This window comes from Odontesthes bonariensis, chromosome 20 (genome assembly GCF_027942865.1).
Source record: "Odontesthes bonariensis isolate fOdoBon6 chromosome 20, fOdoBon6.hap1, whole genome shotgun sequence".
NCBI classification, from domain to species: Eukaryota; Metazoa; Chordata; class Actinopteri; order Atheriniformes; family Atherinopsidae; genus Odontesthes; species Odontesthes bonariensis.
In genome coordinates, this window is record NC_134525.1 from 8,455,493 (window position 1) to 8,470,218 (window position 14,726).

Here is a 14,726-nt window from a genome sequence, read left to right on the forward strand (position 1 = left end):
ATTATATTCATCAAGCTTATCTCCTGACACACTGAGTACTTATCTAGTTTTGTATTTTTCTTGTCTGTTACAGTTCTATCCTGTACTTGTATTGCCTTATCTCCAGATGTCTTTATGAAAAAAGTCTGCTAACTATAGTGGTACAGTCAGTACATTCAAAGTTTCTGCCCCACTTTAGCTTCAGCAGCCTGTTTGGCAATGCGTAAACACCCCGTGTTATTAACAATGACATGTAAGAGTATTTCTACCTTTTTTGTTGACCCAAACATGGCCCAGTGGTGTTAGTATGTGCTGCTTTAATCAGGGGATAGCAGAGAATAGGTTAAGATTGACCTCTATGTCTAGCCAACCACACTTTTCTTTTAAAGTTAAGTTTAATTAACTTAAGTTTATAAATAGGGCTGGGCGAGTTAACTCGTTAATTATTTAACGCCGATAAATATTTGATCGCGCATTAACGTAGGTTTTATTATTTATTTTATTATTGTAAAAGTCTGTTGCTCACAGGCTTTTATTTTGTAAAAGTCTGCTGCTGTCTGCTGTGGAACAGGAAAAGAAAGTAATCGGCGGATCCACCAAACATGGAGAAGGGTACAGAACTTTTACTCGGCCATTTTCATTTTAAAGTTCTTCCAGACGGCGGAGTCGACAGAACCAAAGTCATCTGTAAACTCTGCCAAGTTGAATTGTCTTCTCAGCGTAGTAGTTCCAGTCTAAAATATCACTTAAAGGTAAAACACACAACTGATAGCAGCAAGTCATTCAAGGAAACAGACAGTGGAGCGAGGCTTCTACATAAAAACTACAGAAAGATGCTGATGTTAAAAGTGTGTTTGCACAACAAATGTTATGGCACTTTCATTCATATGGCAGCACATTTAAAATAAAACTAAATGCTAAAGGCCTATACACTACTTTTGAATTAGTTTTTGGATTTTGCGTACAAATGCAATTAATCGTGATTAATCAGGGAAATCATGTGATTAATTAGATTAAAAATTTGAATCGTTGCCCAGCCCTATTTATTAAACAAACTCGGTTAAATTCAGATTTAACTGGATGGTCAGTTTACTCCCAGAGGGTGCAACTTACCCATAACCTTTTAACTTTTGTTAAAAACAAAAGGCTGTATTTTAAAAGCTTTTCTCATTTCTGCATCTCTAATGATGCCACAGGCTTTCATTGCACTTCTGGGTAATTTCTTTCAATTTTTTTGAGGACAACATAGAGTAAAAATGTGCTCATCTTACCGCACTCCTGTATAAAATGAAAGCTCTAAATCTTATGCATAAACCTTTCCAAGTGAAGGCAGCTGATGCGAGTCGGCCTGAGACAGATAGGAGCAGATCGGTATTTGGCCTTCCGGGAAAAAGATGGACACCACTGAACATGATGCACATCGGAGGAGATTAGCGAGTGGCTACCCAACATGGTGACAGGAGGCCTATCTTACATATAAAGTTTTGTTAAAAGCAAAAGGGAAGATAGGAAAGAAAGTGCACAGTCAATGTCACGCAGTACAAACAGTAAAATGTTGATTAAAGATTAAAGGAATTTTTTTTCCAAACATGAAGATAACTCCAGTCTTGTTTGACGCATAATGTTGAGTCGATGCGGTAAAGTAGAAGCCTAATGCGTTGTGTAAAATGTAAATGGTAAGCGAACATCCCCTCTTCTTATTACAGCAGTGTTGTCCTGTCTCTTCTTTACTGTATTTTGTGTTTCATGATGCTCCAAATGTTTATCAGTTGAAAGTTCTGGACTGCAGACAGGCTACAAAGCGGCAAACACGGCCCTTTCCAACTTTCTGATATAAGTTTCTGCCTTCAAATTCAATCCAATCATCTATACCTGCTTAATCCAACTCGGGATATTGGTTTATAGGATCCGTCAACATCATTGTTTTCTGTTTTTTTGTTCACATTTCACACGGCGTCGCAACTTTTGGGGACATGTGGTCGTAAATCAGATTTAAAAAAAAACAAATAAACGGAATGATGACGAAGCATCTGATAGAAGTGATTGCGGGACGCAGTTGAGCCAAACTGTTTGACCCTTTTCATAATGTCAGCAATCTCAGAAAAAGTGGGAGTGTGCACGGCACAAGAATATAAAAGCTGCGTCGTGCCATCAGCAACACAAACCAGAACTGGTGTTTGTCCAGTGAGCTCGAGACACGCTCCGACTCTTTGATATTCAGACTCTATGCTCCAGCTTCAGGTCTTCACCTGACATTTTCTCACTATTCAGGTAAGAAAGGCACACTTGCATCTTGTTTTTTGATTCTGTGGTCCAGAATTCTTCGTCAACATAGTATATTTTTCATATTTTTCACGCACATTAGACTGAAATTGCTCAGGAGGCTTCAGATCGGATTAAGTGTGATTATTGTTTTGTGATAGAAGGACGACATAATGACCATGAGTTCGTTCAGTGTGGTGACGACCCTTTATGCACCGGGTAGTGTGGCCCACCCTCTCTACACCTTCAGCAACAGATGCGTCTTCCTTTACAGTTTTGCATTTGTTCTCTATCTTTACACCAAAACCGCAGAGCCTCCCTTTAAACAAGTCCGAACTTCCTCACCCTTCACATCTTTCACCAGCTCCACACTCTTCACTCCCTCACACGCCTGAAAACAGGTGGATTTTTCCTCTAACCTCTGGAACCTTCTCTTATCTCCTGAAGCAACCATGCGAGCTGCCTGCCTCCTCCTCCTGCTGCTCCCTCTGGTGTCAGCTCAACAATTTGGGTGGGGTCCCTGTCCCTGTCCACGCGTGCAGTCGGACCTCGACATCGATAAGGTAATGCAATGTTCTTTACATATAGAAACATAAATTACACTGTTTTCTGTCAAAATAATGATTGATCTCTGTTAACAGTTCACAGGAGTGTGGTACGAGATTGAGAAGATCCCTACTTCCTTCAGTAAAGGAACCTCCGTCAAGGGAAAATATGAAAAGATAGATGATGAGACCTTCAATGTGGTGTACTCTATGATCGTGTGAGTACTGAGGCACTCTGAGTTTTTGGTTGATTTGACTTCATGTTTGATTTGATGCTCCATGTCGAGGCCTTTTGCTCTTTATTTTGTGAATGAATGAGAAGATTTGTCACCACTTTCTCGACCTTATAAAAGTGAAGCCTGCAGTCGGATAGCTCAGCTCAGAATCCAACTCCGCACTTGTGCCTCAACGAGTGGAAGTTACGCTGACCTGTGAATTAAAGTCACCTGCTGATCCTCCAGAAACTCACCCGTCTTCTTAAAATACTCATTTTGAAGTTTTTTATACTGAAAAAAATCACACGGGTAAGACTGTAGATGCCAGAAGCTTGGGCCAGTAAGCGGGTGGATAGTTGCTTGAAGCAGAGCTCTGGTCTGGGTAATTCATCCACAAGTTTGCAAACTTCTCATTTGATTTGCTCCTCACAGCACATCCAAGCGCACAGGCATGGCCGTAGCGACATTAGAGGACAGCGAGGTCTGGACCTCCCTTATTTCCTCCGAGGTTTTTTTTTTTTTTTTTTTTTTTTGGACCGCCAACTGAATCAAACATAAAAAACCTCAAAACCTCTGTGAAACGTGCTTTGCAGATTGTGGTTAACATCCATGGGCTTTGTTTTCGTTTTTTGCCTGTGTGAGGGAAAAAGACTGTGCGAGTTGAGTGGTGCGACTCGTGGAAGAGAACGCAATTTAGCAGACATCGCAAGTGATTAAGCCTGCGCAGTGCAGCACTTGGGCGCAACAAAGCCAACAGTTTTAAAACAGTAGCCTATGCATAATGAGTTATGAGTGGGCTATGATGTCTTCTTTGACAACTTTCTGAAGCAATTTGATAAGTCACTGTTTTTAAGAAGCCGTCATTTGGTTAGTGGAGAAAAAAAAAGACCGACTGACACCATCAGCTGCATAAAATATGAACATTAAAAACATAGGCTCATGTAAAAGCATAGATTGTTGAGATTTTAGGTGATGCCATTTGTACTTTTAGGGGCTGTAATTTGCAATGATTTATTTCTACTTGAATATTATTTTTATTTTGGAATATCAATACCATTCATCATTCAGTTCAACAAGTTCAAAATTACCCCCTATATTCTTTAATAACATGGTGGTGTACTGTAAAAAAAAATGTAAATTTAGTACAGTAGGCCTACATTTAAAAAAATAAATGCTGGTTTATACAATTAAAAGACATTTAAACAATACAACTCTTGTGTGACCTGTAATTTAATAAATACATTAAAAAATATAAATATATATTGTACATATACATAAATGTAGGCTATATATTAAAAACTATATAATTTAAAAAATATATATATATATATATTGTAAAAATTTCGGCGCGCGCTGTACACATCATGGACCTCACCTATTCCACAATCCTGGCTACGGCCCTGCGCACAGGTAGTCAGGATTTCGTCTTCTGATCTTTTTAGTTGCTGGCTGACCTCACTTTTCTTCAGTTTAACCACGGTGAATCTTCTAACACATAGAATAAAACGAACAAATTATGAAAGAGAGAAGAGATTAGAGCTCCAAATAGAAAAAAAAAATCCACTATGTATTTATGTAGTTTTTCAATATTTTGGACCACTTTTTACCCCAGAAAGATAAGAAATGGTTTCAACCTTGATGTCTATAAAACACACGATTGTTACTTCTATGCAGAAACGGATCATCTGATCAGCAGCATATCAGTCTTGAATTATCCTTAAATCAATGCTTTTGCTAGGACCAGTAGTTATAGAGACCAGAAAGATTCAGCTCTGGGGCCAGAGATGGGGGAGAAGCCTTGATGACATACGTTTAAACAAAATGTACTGCAGACAGAACTTAAAACACATTCTCTCGCTGAATTAATAACTGAACCCTTTACTTTGTTTTTCTGCATTTCAGTAAAGGCAGAACTAAAAAAGCAGAAGGGATAGTTAAGATTCTGCACCCAGAGGAGCCAGCCAAGCTTGGAATCAGTGTGTCATGTAAGTATTTATCGTGCATCGCATTTTGTTTACACAAAGGGCCTAAAGAAAAACTTTGCATCATAAAAGACAAAGTTTAACTTGAACTTGGGCTGATAGTTGAGACAGAGAGCTCATTTTTTTGTCTTGTGATTCAAGGATTTTATTTCTTACTCGGTTCAAGAAAACGTTGTGATAGTTTTCTTTTTCTCTTTCTGACCTTTGCCTGCAGACAAACCCTTCAGGCCATTCTGGGTTCTGTGCACTAACTACACCAAGTATGCCATCGTGTACTCCTGCCGAGACTACCACCTGTTCCACAAACAATTCGTCTGGATCCTGGGACGGTCGTGCAGTCTGTCTCCACATTTAGTGCAAAAGGCCAAAGACCGACTAGAGCAGGAAGGAATCGACACTTCCTCTATGACAGCCACAGAGCAGCATGACGATTACTGAGCCGGTGGAGACCCACGATCTGAGCAAAGTGACATCTTCATCTGTGTCACACTGGGGCCTTTCAAAACCTTTGAAACATAATCCAATTTGATGCCAAAATCAATATTTAATCGATTCTTTGAAATGATCTGGTATTGAACCCTTTTCATCATTGAAACAATATTGCACCCATCATTGTGATTATTTGAAAGAATAAAAAGGATTTGCTTTGATCGGAACTCACATCATTGACGTGTCGTCCCTTTCTAACATAAACACGATGTTACAGAACACATCATTTCATTTTTCTCTTATTTTATTGCTACATTATCTGAACATTACAAATAGGGGGTGTTTGAATAAACTTACATTCACTAGAATAGACTAAAAATGTCATGTTTAATGTCTAATAACTAATAATCTGAATTTCAGATTTAGCTAAACTAAGTGAAATAAAAGGTATTTAACAGGATACAAATGAGACCGTGTCTTACAATGCATGTAATCAGTAGCGGCTCGTGGTCTGGAAAATAGGCGGGGCAGATGATCTGCGTTATCAAAATGCAATAGTCTATGTAACCATGCGCAGCGGGGGATGTGCGCACCCGCATAAAAGTCTGCCATACAACAAACACAAAAGCCCCGTGAAAATGAGCGAAGAGAAAGTTTGTGAAAGGAATTAATACTGCCCACGTTTCAATTAGAGGGAAACTTGTCGCAAATGGTGTTTTTTTGCCTTTTCCGAAAAATGCTTCATGTCACACACACCGACAGTGCTCCACATATCCCCTTATCCCCCCGTGCCAGGCGATTGGAAGAGCAAGCATGGGAAACAGAACATAGACCCAGGGCTTTTTGTCATACCACGCACGGGAAAACGTCCGATTGAAAGACCTACCCTTATCCATTGTTTGCTGAACTATATTAATATCAGGTTTATGGGGGCCGAGGTTTTTAATAGCCAATTTTGTTCCCAAATCTAGTCTTTCAAATGAGTTCTCCAAGAGAAACTCAACCCTATTGAGTACAGGCAGAGAGGAGAGAGAAAGCTGGCGGCTTTTTCCGGGTGGTACTGCACTCTAGGGCGGCGCCAACGAAGCAGTGCAGAGCAGGCAGAATGAATGTGGTGCCACCTTAGATGAGCCATTGCTTTGGATAGAATTTTTTATATTTTTTCATTTTAATTTTCCTAAAGGCAGGATAAATTATTCTTTCAAACGGCACTTGGTTTGATTTTTTAGACTCACTAGATTTTTTTAAAATACACATTTATTGTCAGTATTGCATCACGAGTGACGTCACACATGTGGCATCACTTTACGGCATGGTCAGTCCTAGCGCTGAGCTAGCAGAGAGGTGTTAGCTCAAATAGTTACAGATTTCAGCTCGTACATCCTGTTATGGGTCTGCGTGGTTAGAATTGGTACTATAAAGCATATTAAAGTTGTGGCCAAATTTTGTATAATGGGGCGAATAGGAAGCGAAACGGCTGTATGTAAAATGGCTGTGGTACAGGTTCGATGCTAGCAGCCATGGTTAAAACTTCCCCGGCGGATTACTGCTTTCACTCACTGTAGCCTACTATCAGACTGACTCGCTCCTGAGCTTGTGCAGAGTAATATAGCAGTAGGCGGGACAGTGTGTAGCAACGTTTTTAGCTAGTCTTGGGGAAACCTAAACTAGCAAACAAGTAACCTACTGTACATGTACGAAGCTGTCAACACATTGTTTACTGTCTCAACATTGCTTTGCTCATCAAGCTAAGATATTTCATTAAATCACTCCCAGTTTCCCATTTTGCAAAGACTTCGTTCACAATCACTTAAACTTTGTAAGATAGCAACTATAAAGTAAAATCTTTACCTACCACAAACGTGAATCCGGATTAAACAGCCAATATCCTTCATCAAATCCGACATAGTTATCCGTTTTATCCAACAAGTTTGTAGGGGAATTTGGCGGCTCTGAAGTTCCCACTGGCTAGATGGGCGGAGTAATATATTTCTTAAACCCTTTGAGTCCTTTCCATGTCCAGGGCAGATCATACACCTGCCCCAATAGCATCTATACAGGCGCGCTAAATGTTTCATGATATTATGCTACGTAGGGGCCTACAGTGATTCTGATTGGTAGAATGTGCTCGAGAGTTCTAAGAAGGGGCGGCGGGGCGGGGCTTAGCTGAGGGCAGCCAGGCATCTGCCCTGGCCAGTGGCCATAGATCTAACGTTAAGCAGCCACACTGGAGGTAGGCTATATTTCAGCGAAAATAAAAACAGATTCCACTCGCAAAGTCCGTCACAAGCCACAATATGGTGTAATACGATTCCCACTGTGATTGAAGTTGAAATAAATATTTTTTTTATTTATTTTTTTCGGAAAGGTTGGGGGTGTGGCGGGCAGGGCTCTGCCCATCCTGCCCAAATACAGCGGCCGCGGCTGCATATAATGGTAAAACGGCTGCATGTATTTTACGTATTTTCGTCAGTGCAAAAGCAAATGTTTGAGGAATGAAAGAAGCATTAATCTGCCTAAAAGCACAGCAGACTTCCTTAAACAGCTGTATGTGGGCTTTGGTTGTCATCCTTCTGGAACTGACAACCCTCAGCGGCCACCAAAAATGTAAAGTGACAACAATGTTACAGGACATTATAGGTGGTTAGCACCATCGCCTCACAGCAAGAGGGTTGCAGGTTCAATTCCCAGCTGGGGCTGGGGCAACAGGCAGGGAGAATGACATCTGTTCAGGCTGCTGTAGCTTGATTAGAACTAGATCTGCTAGATTAGCCAACTGTTATCTGCACAACACACCTTCATGTATGTCTGTTTAAAACCCTCTGAGGCATGAATTGTGAAATCCTGAGTGAAGATTTTTATTTTTTTTTTAATTTGTTTTTATTCTTCTTTGGGCATGAAAAAAACAAAACATTTTTCAGGAAGTTACAGAAATGTCCACTACAGTGGACTACATGCACTTAAGCACTCAACATAAAACAGTATAAATTTATTGGAAGTTATCCACATAACGGGATATCCTTATAACCGTTATCCATATAACGGGAGAGAACAGGGCAGAGACAATACAGCCTCTAATAAGGCATTATCTGTCTTTATTTCACCAAAACTTTAAGACCAATGAATGAATGAATGCATACTATTGCACTGTTAGCTCAGAGCTGCCGTGTTGTTGTTATCAGGAGTTAATCGGGGGCTATCGGGGGCTTTCTACACACGCATCTACTGTGATGATGTCATCGACACGCGCCGCTGCAGTACAGCTCATTCACTCCGTGCTCTGTGACAGACAATCGGCAAACTTTCCCTAATTGGGACATAATGAACAATACAAGAACGGACTCACGAGGAGCAGATATGAGATGCCTGAAAAATGGTCAGAGTCAGTTGCTGGCACACTCACAGTTGATAAAAAGCACTGAATGAGTCGACCTGTTTATCCCTTATCACGATGTCAGCAATCTCACAATGTGGGAATGTGCGCATGATAACGATTAAAAGCTGCCTTGTGCTGTGAGCATCATGAACAAGAGCCTGTGTGTCCGCGGAGAGCTGGAGACTCTCAGACCGGTTGGATGAGCCTCCAGCCCGACATCTTCCCACAGCCCAGGTAAGGAACCGATGCACACACGGGAATCACACATTATTATTCTGTCTTTATTTGTATTGTAAACACTGATTTCCACTGTAGACTACAGGCTTGTCACAGGGTTTTGGATTCTGTCGTCTGGAGTTATCAGTAACTTTTATGTTTTGAGTCATTTTCATTAAAGTTAAACCGAAATTGATCAGGAGGCTTTTAGATTAGGTTTTTATGATTGTTTTATAAGACCAGGAGGCAGCAAGTGTGCCTTGTGTGAAGCTGCTCTGTGTAAACCATAAAAAAAAGTGAGGCAACATGATTTATTTAGTTAGCAGAAGAGCTAAAAAGAAGATTTTTTTTCTGCTGTCTGTTTCATAATTCTGAAATCTATGGGGAAAAAAACAGAAGCTAAAATGACAATAATTTCAGCTATGTAAGTGTTATACTCCTTGTCCCCTTCTTTGGACTAAAATGAAAGAATAATCTAGATTTGTGGAGGTTCAACTACTCAAAAACTTTGTAAAACAAGTTGTTTCAGCCTGCAAACTCGACATTAACGTCTAATAAGCAACTGTTTAACAAATAACTCGGCGATGACCATTGAGTTTCTGCCGTTCTATGATGGAAAAAATCCATCTGATCCATCGGAACTGTTGAATAAACATGAAAAACTTTCAAACTAAATTGTGTGGCTCTCTTTAATCAATTCTATTGTTTCAATTCAACATACTTTGGGATGGATCAAGAGGATTTATTCGGGTTGATGCAGCGTATGAATCAGCCGTTAATCCATTTAAATCTGTGAAATGAAGTTAATCCTTCTCAAGTAGATCAACTTGATTGGAAATATTTGTATTTCCATCCATACTCCATGTTTGTATTTAGTTGATCAAAATCAACTACATTTCTTTTACTTAAAATATGTTTGCATAGCAGATGTATAAAGTTTAGGCTTGTTAAATGCTTGCTTAATGTATTGACTTAACAAGGGTCATTGGTTTGAAGCAATTCCTCATTGATTCAGTCCATTTTGCTCCAGTTTATCTGACTTTTCTTTTATTTACGTGACTCAAAAGACATAAACTCAATTCATTTATGTTACGTGTGCATATTTCTATTCAGTCCACCAAACATGTGCCATAGTGGAGTTCATCAAAAACAAGAAATTAGCCTAAACTAAAGCAACATTTCCAAACGAGTCTGAAGAGTGGAAAAGAGCAAAGAGAGTGAAACTGGAGCCAGGACTAAAGTGACCAGAGTAACATGTCATCATACATCAACCAGCTACTACTGTAGTCTCTAGTTGCTCAAAAAAAACTTTAATAATTTCCAAATATTTCACGGTGGACTCAATGACTTCAGAACCAGCCCAGATCATCAGCCCTCCACCACCGTGCTTGACAGCTGGTGTGAGGTGCTGATATGCTGTGTTTGGTTTCCTCCAAACGTGCTGCTGTGCATTATGAGCAAACATCTCCACTTTGGTCTGCTCTGTCCAAAGGACATTGTTCCAGAAGTCTGGTGGTTTGTTCAGATGCAGCTTTGCAAACCTAAGCTGTCCTGCCATGTTCTTTTTAGAGAGAAGAGGCTTTCTCCTGCAACCCTTCCAAACAAGCCATACTTGATCAGTCTTTTTCTAACTGTGCTGTCATGAACTTTAACATTTAACATGCTAACTGAGGCCTGCAGAGTCTGAGATGTAGCTCTTGGGTTTTTTCAGTTTCTGAGCATTACACAGTCTGACTTGCTGGAACATCCACTCCTGGGAAGATTGACAATTGTCTTTCTGTAGATTTACAGACTCCAAATAGTTTGGAAAGGGCCTCATAATCCTTCCCAGGTTGATGACCAACAACCGTTGCTTCTCTGAGATCATTGCTGACGTCTGCTTCTCCATTTTGGTTAAATGACACATTGTAATATCATGTGTTGTTCTTTTTGTATTTACACAATTCGAAACCTGATGAGAACTAAACTTCCTGATTGTCAGGAACTGTGCTGATATAGATAGAGAGTGGACACATTGAACTTGAAGAAATCTAAAAAGTTTAGGTGCAAAAGTAAATTCAAAGGGACATTACAGGGGAAAAGAAACACACACAATGATCTAGCATGGATGATATATGCAGGGGGATGATTATAGCAGGTGAGGCAATTAGCAAAGTGAACCAGGTGTGACAGGGAAGCTGCGACCGACTGAACAAAGGAACAAGAATTACCAAAATGAAACAGGAATTAAGTAGAACAAAGAAAACTAAACACAAAAATCCCAAACTTAGATTTGAAACAGGTGTACTTTCTCCACACGAACCAACATCTGTCCAGCTGTGTGAAAATGAAAAGACACTGCTGGGGAACTGCTGGATGGCACCTTTTTCTTTGCTTTCATAAAAAATGCTCCAGTATTTCCTTCACTAAAGCAAATATTAATCATCTTATTGTGCTTCCTCTTTAGAAGCTGCTACTTACATAACTCAGCATATGTACCATCGCCTCATCTTCACACATTTTAACAGCTCCACGCTCGTCACACTCATTGATAAACACCTTTCTCCTCTAACCTCTGCAGCTTTCGCTCACCTCCTGAAGCCATAATGTCGGCTCTCTACCTCCTCCTCCTGCTGCTGCTCCCTCTGATCTCAGCTCAGATTTTTGGCTGGGGTCCCTGTTCTGCTCCACATGTGCAGCCCGGCTTCAACATACAGAAGGTAACGCGAACGTTAACATACATGCACGTACATTACACTGTGTGCTACCAAAGTAATGACTTCTTCCTGTTAACAGTACCTTGGAAGGTGGTATGAGATTGAGAAGATCCCTACGTCCTTCGCTCGTGGAAAGTGCATCGAGGCAAACTATGCACTGAGGATGGATGGTACCATCCGAGTGCTGAACTCTCAAATCTAGTGAGACTTTCCTACTGCTTTTTTATGAGTAGATATTACATCAGATTACAACAGATCATTTGCTTTAGAATTGGAAAAAGTCCATTTATCATATTCGGCCTGACATTAAGGGGATAGTTCGCCTCTTTTGACATGAAGCTGACATCCCATTTTAGCGATATCATTTATGAACATTGACTTACCCCCTGCTGCGTCCTGTGAGCCGAGTTCCAGCCTCGTTTTGGCATTGACGAAGGTAGTCCGGCTAGTTGGCTGGGGCTTAAAAAATAAAGCGTTTTGCTTCTCAAAACAATATGCGTTCAAAAGAGTGATACATTTGCATCAAAAAATCGTTCTCCAGGAAAAAGTCAGACCTCACAATCGCTTGGCACTATTTTCTCTCCCTTCGTATCAATGCCTGCTGCCACCTGCCGACAGCCGCACCTGTTACGGTGCTTACTGCTCGGTCTGCACGGTCTGCACAGCACGCAGTGATACGAAGGGAGAGAAAATAGCGGCAAGCGATTGTGAGGTCTGACTTTTTCTGGATGAACGATTTTGTGATGCAAATGTATTACTCTTTTGAACACATATTGTTTTGAGAAGCAAGACGCTTTATTTTTTAAACCCCAGCCAACTAGCCGGACTACCTTCGTCAACGCCAAAACGAGGCTGGAACTCTGCTCACAGGACGCAGCAGGGGGTAAGAAGATGTTCATAAATGATATTGCTAATATGGGATGTCATACAGCTTCATGTCAAAAGAGGCGAACTATCCCTTTAAGTTGATGTTAGCAGTCAGTATGAAACAAATAGAAACATCTGTTTTTTCTCGAATCAAACATATCAAAGTCTTCTACTTGTGCCTCAAAGTTCAATGATAAAAGGGAAAGCCCCAACAACACACTATATAAACACAATGAAACATGAAAGCGCAGATTGTTTTTACATTTGTCAGAGTTGCTGTTAATATTTAAGTGAATTGGAATTAAACCGATCAGGATTAAAATGAAAGAAGAAACATCCCTCTCCTCTCTTACCGAAGCCTTGGACCTTGATTTTCCTGTTATGGCTGAAGCTTGTTTACGATTATAAGGAAAACCTTTATAAAAAATCTAACTCCTCCAGCTTTCTCACATCAATCAGCAGCCATGAGCTTTTCTAAACAGCTTCTGAGTCCAAATTCAAATTGTTGGTTTCCACAAAAGAGGAGAAAGCCATGAGAAGGCAGAGAAGTGTCTTAATAGCTCTTGCCTCGCTTTGGTATGATTTGAAAATGTTTTATCTTCTGTTTCAGTAAAGACAAACTCAGATCCGTAGAAGGGACAGCTGTGATTAAAGACTTCAGAGAACCGGCCAAGCTTGGAATCAGTTTCTCATTTTGTAAGTATTTGTCAGAAAGAGAATTTTGCTTTAACGCCGATTTTTATTTTTGTGATTCTTTGATCTTTTATTTCCACAAAGATATAAGAGTTTAACAAAAGGCCTGAAAAGTAACATTTTGCATGACATAAGGAAATCTTTTCACTCTTTCACTTAAAAAGAAGTTGTGATAGTTTTCATTTTCTCTTTGTGCCATTTGCCCCCAGTTTCCCCGTACAGCCCATACTGGGTTCTGAGCACTGACTACACCAGCTTTGCCATCGTGTACTCCTGCACAGACTTCCTCTACCTCTTCCACTACGAATATGCCTGGATCCTCGGACGGTCACGCTTCTTGCCGCCATATTCGGTACATTATGCCAAAAACCTGCTGAGCAATGAAGGAGTCAACGTTTTCCGAATGAAAGCCACAGAGCAGAAAGCATGCAAGGATCACTAAAAGCTGACGGAGGCTCATAATCTTTAAGGAATCTGTCTCTGCAAAGTGATATTTCCTGATTTTTCAAACTGGTTCTGGATATATATAACAAAATGAGCTTTCAAGATATCAGTTTTTCATGATTTCTTCGAAAGAAAATATGATAAAAGAATTCTGCACGCATTATTTTAATTGTTCCAAAGAATTAAATGATTTGCTTTGATTCAGACTCATCGTGGTTTCACTTCTGCTCGAATCTTCACAATAAGCACAGCGTTACAGACATTTCAATTTATTTTTATACTTAATATCTGTATAAACTGCTCAGAACATCAAAGATAAGGGGAAGTCTGCTTTATAAAACCTACATTACTGTAGATGTTGATTATACACTGTATATATATACATTTCTTATAGTCTCACAGTGTCTCTCATCTATAATTTCAATGAAACAAGCTGATTTTTGGTGATAAAGAAGTTTCTGGAGTGGTTCTTGATATATTAAAAATTTATTTATTAAACAGTGTTTGGTCACTTTTCATTTTGCTCACTGATCTGTTCTGTGGAAGTTTTGTATAGCCAGCAGAAAAACTGTGCAATCAAGGGTAGCGTGCCTCCATCAGACCAGTAACAGACTATTCTCACTATAGAGTTCCGTGAAAGCGCTTTATTAGTCTTTCACAGCCTAAAAAGGTTCCTTCCTCCGTATGTTAGCTGTTTCTAATCTTTAAACTAAGCTAAACCTACCAGCAGGTTATCAGTTTCCACATTTAATTCACATAAAGAAACAGACAATGACCACCACACAACTACACATGTTCACACTTTGCTTTTTATACATCTGAGGCCCCGTTTACACGATAGGAAGGCGCAGATATTTTCCTGCGGTTTGGCCTCTCATTTACACCAAAACCCCGTTTTTATCACAGAAAACGATTATTTCTAAAACCTCCGGCCAAAGTGGAGATCTCTGATAATGCCGGTTATGTGTTGCCGTGTCAACTGGGAGAAACGGCGTTTTAGGTTCTTAAACGTCACATTATGC

At 40.0% G+C, this 14,726-nt stretch overlaps 2 protein-coding genes across 2 annotated transcripts; both read left to right on the plus strand.

The window, feature by feature from the left end:
- The first annotated feature begins 2,693 nt into the window (after positions 1-2,693).
- LOC142370489 (apolipoprotein D-like) lies at positions 2,694-5,421 on the plus strand. Its single transcript, XM_075453066.1, has 4 exons — positions 2,694-2,804; positions 2,883-3,004; positions 4,904-4,986; positions 5,198-5,421. The coding sequence occupies exons 1-4, from the start codon at positions 2,694-2,696 to the stop codon at positions 5,419-5,421; spliced, it is 540 nt and encodes a 179-aa protein (XP_075309181.1).
- Positions 5,422-8,914: 3,493 nt separating this feature from the next.
- Positions 8,915-13,904, plus strand: LOC142369853 (apolipoprotein D-like). Its single transcript, XM_075452255.1, has 5 exons — positions 8,915-9,022; positions 11,565-11,703; positions 11,780-11,901; positions 13,178-13,263; positions 13,470-13,904. The coding sequence occupies exons 1-5, from the start codon at positions 8,988-8,990 to the stop codon at positions 13,700-13,702; spliced, it is 615 nt and encodes a 204-aa protein (XP_075308370.1). The 5' UTR covers positions 8,915-8,987; the 3' UTR covers positions 13,703-13,904.
- Positions 13,905-14,726: the final 822 nt, after the last annotated feature.

Excerpts from the sequence above, each read along its gene's own strand:
- LOC142369853 (XM_075452255.1), top strand. The coding sequence starts at position 8,988 with ATGAGCCTCCAGCCCGACATCTTCCCACAGCCCAG. Across the intron at positions 11,902-13,177 it reads GTGCTGAACTCTCAAATCTA|TAAAGACAAACTCAGATCCG; the intron begins GTGAGACTTTCC and ends CTTCTGTTTCAG. Across the intron at positions 13,264-13,469 it reads TGGAATCAGTTTCTCATTTT|TTTCCCCGTACAGCCCATAC; the intron begins GTAAGTATTTGT and ends ATTTGCCCCCAG.
- LOC142370489 (XM_075453066.1), top strand. The coding sequence starts at position 2,694 with ATGCGAGCTGCCTGCCTCCTCCTCCTGCTGCTCCCTCTGGTGTCAGCT. Across the intron at positions 3,005-4,903 it reads GTGGTGTACTCTATGATCGT|TAAAGGCAGAACTAAAAAAG; the intron begins GTGAGTACTGAG and ends TCTGCATTTCAG. Across the intron at positions 4,987-5,197 it reads GCTTGGAATCAGTGTGTCAT|ACAAACCCTTCAGGCCATTC; the intron begins GTAAGTATTTAT and ends CTTTGCCTGCAG.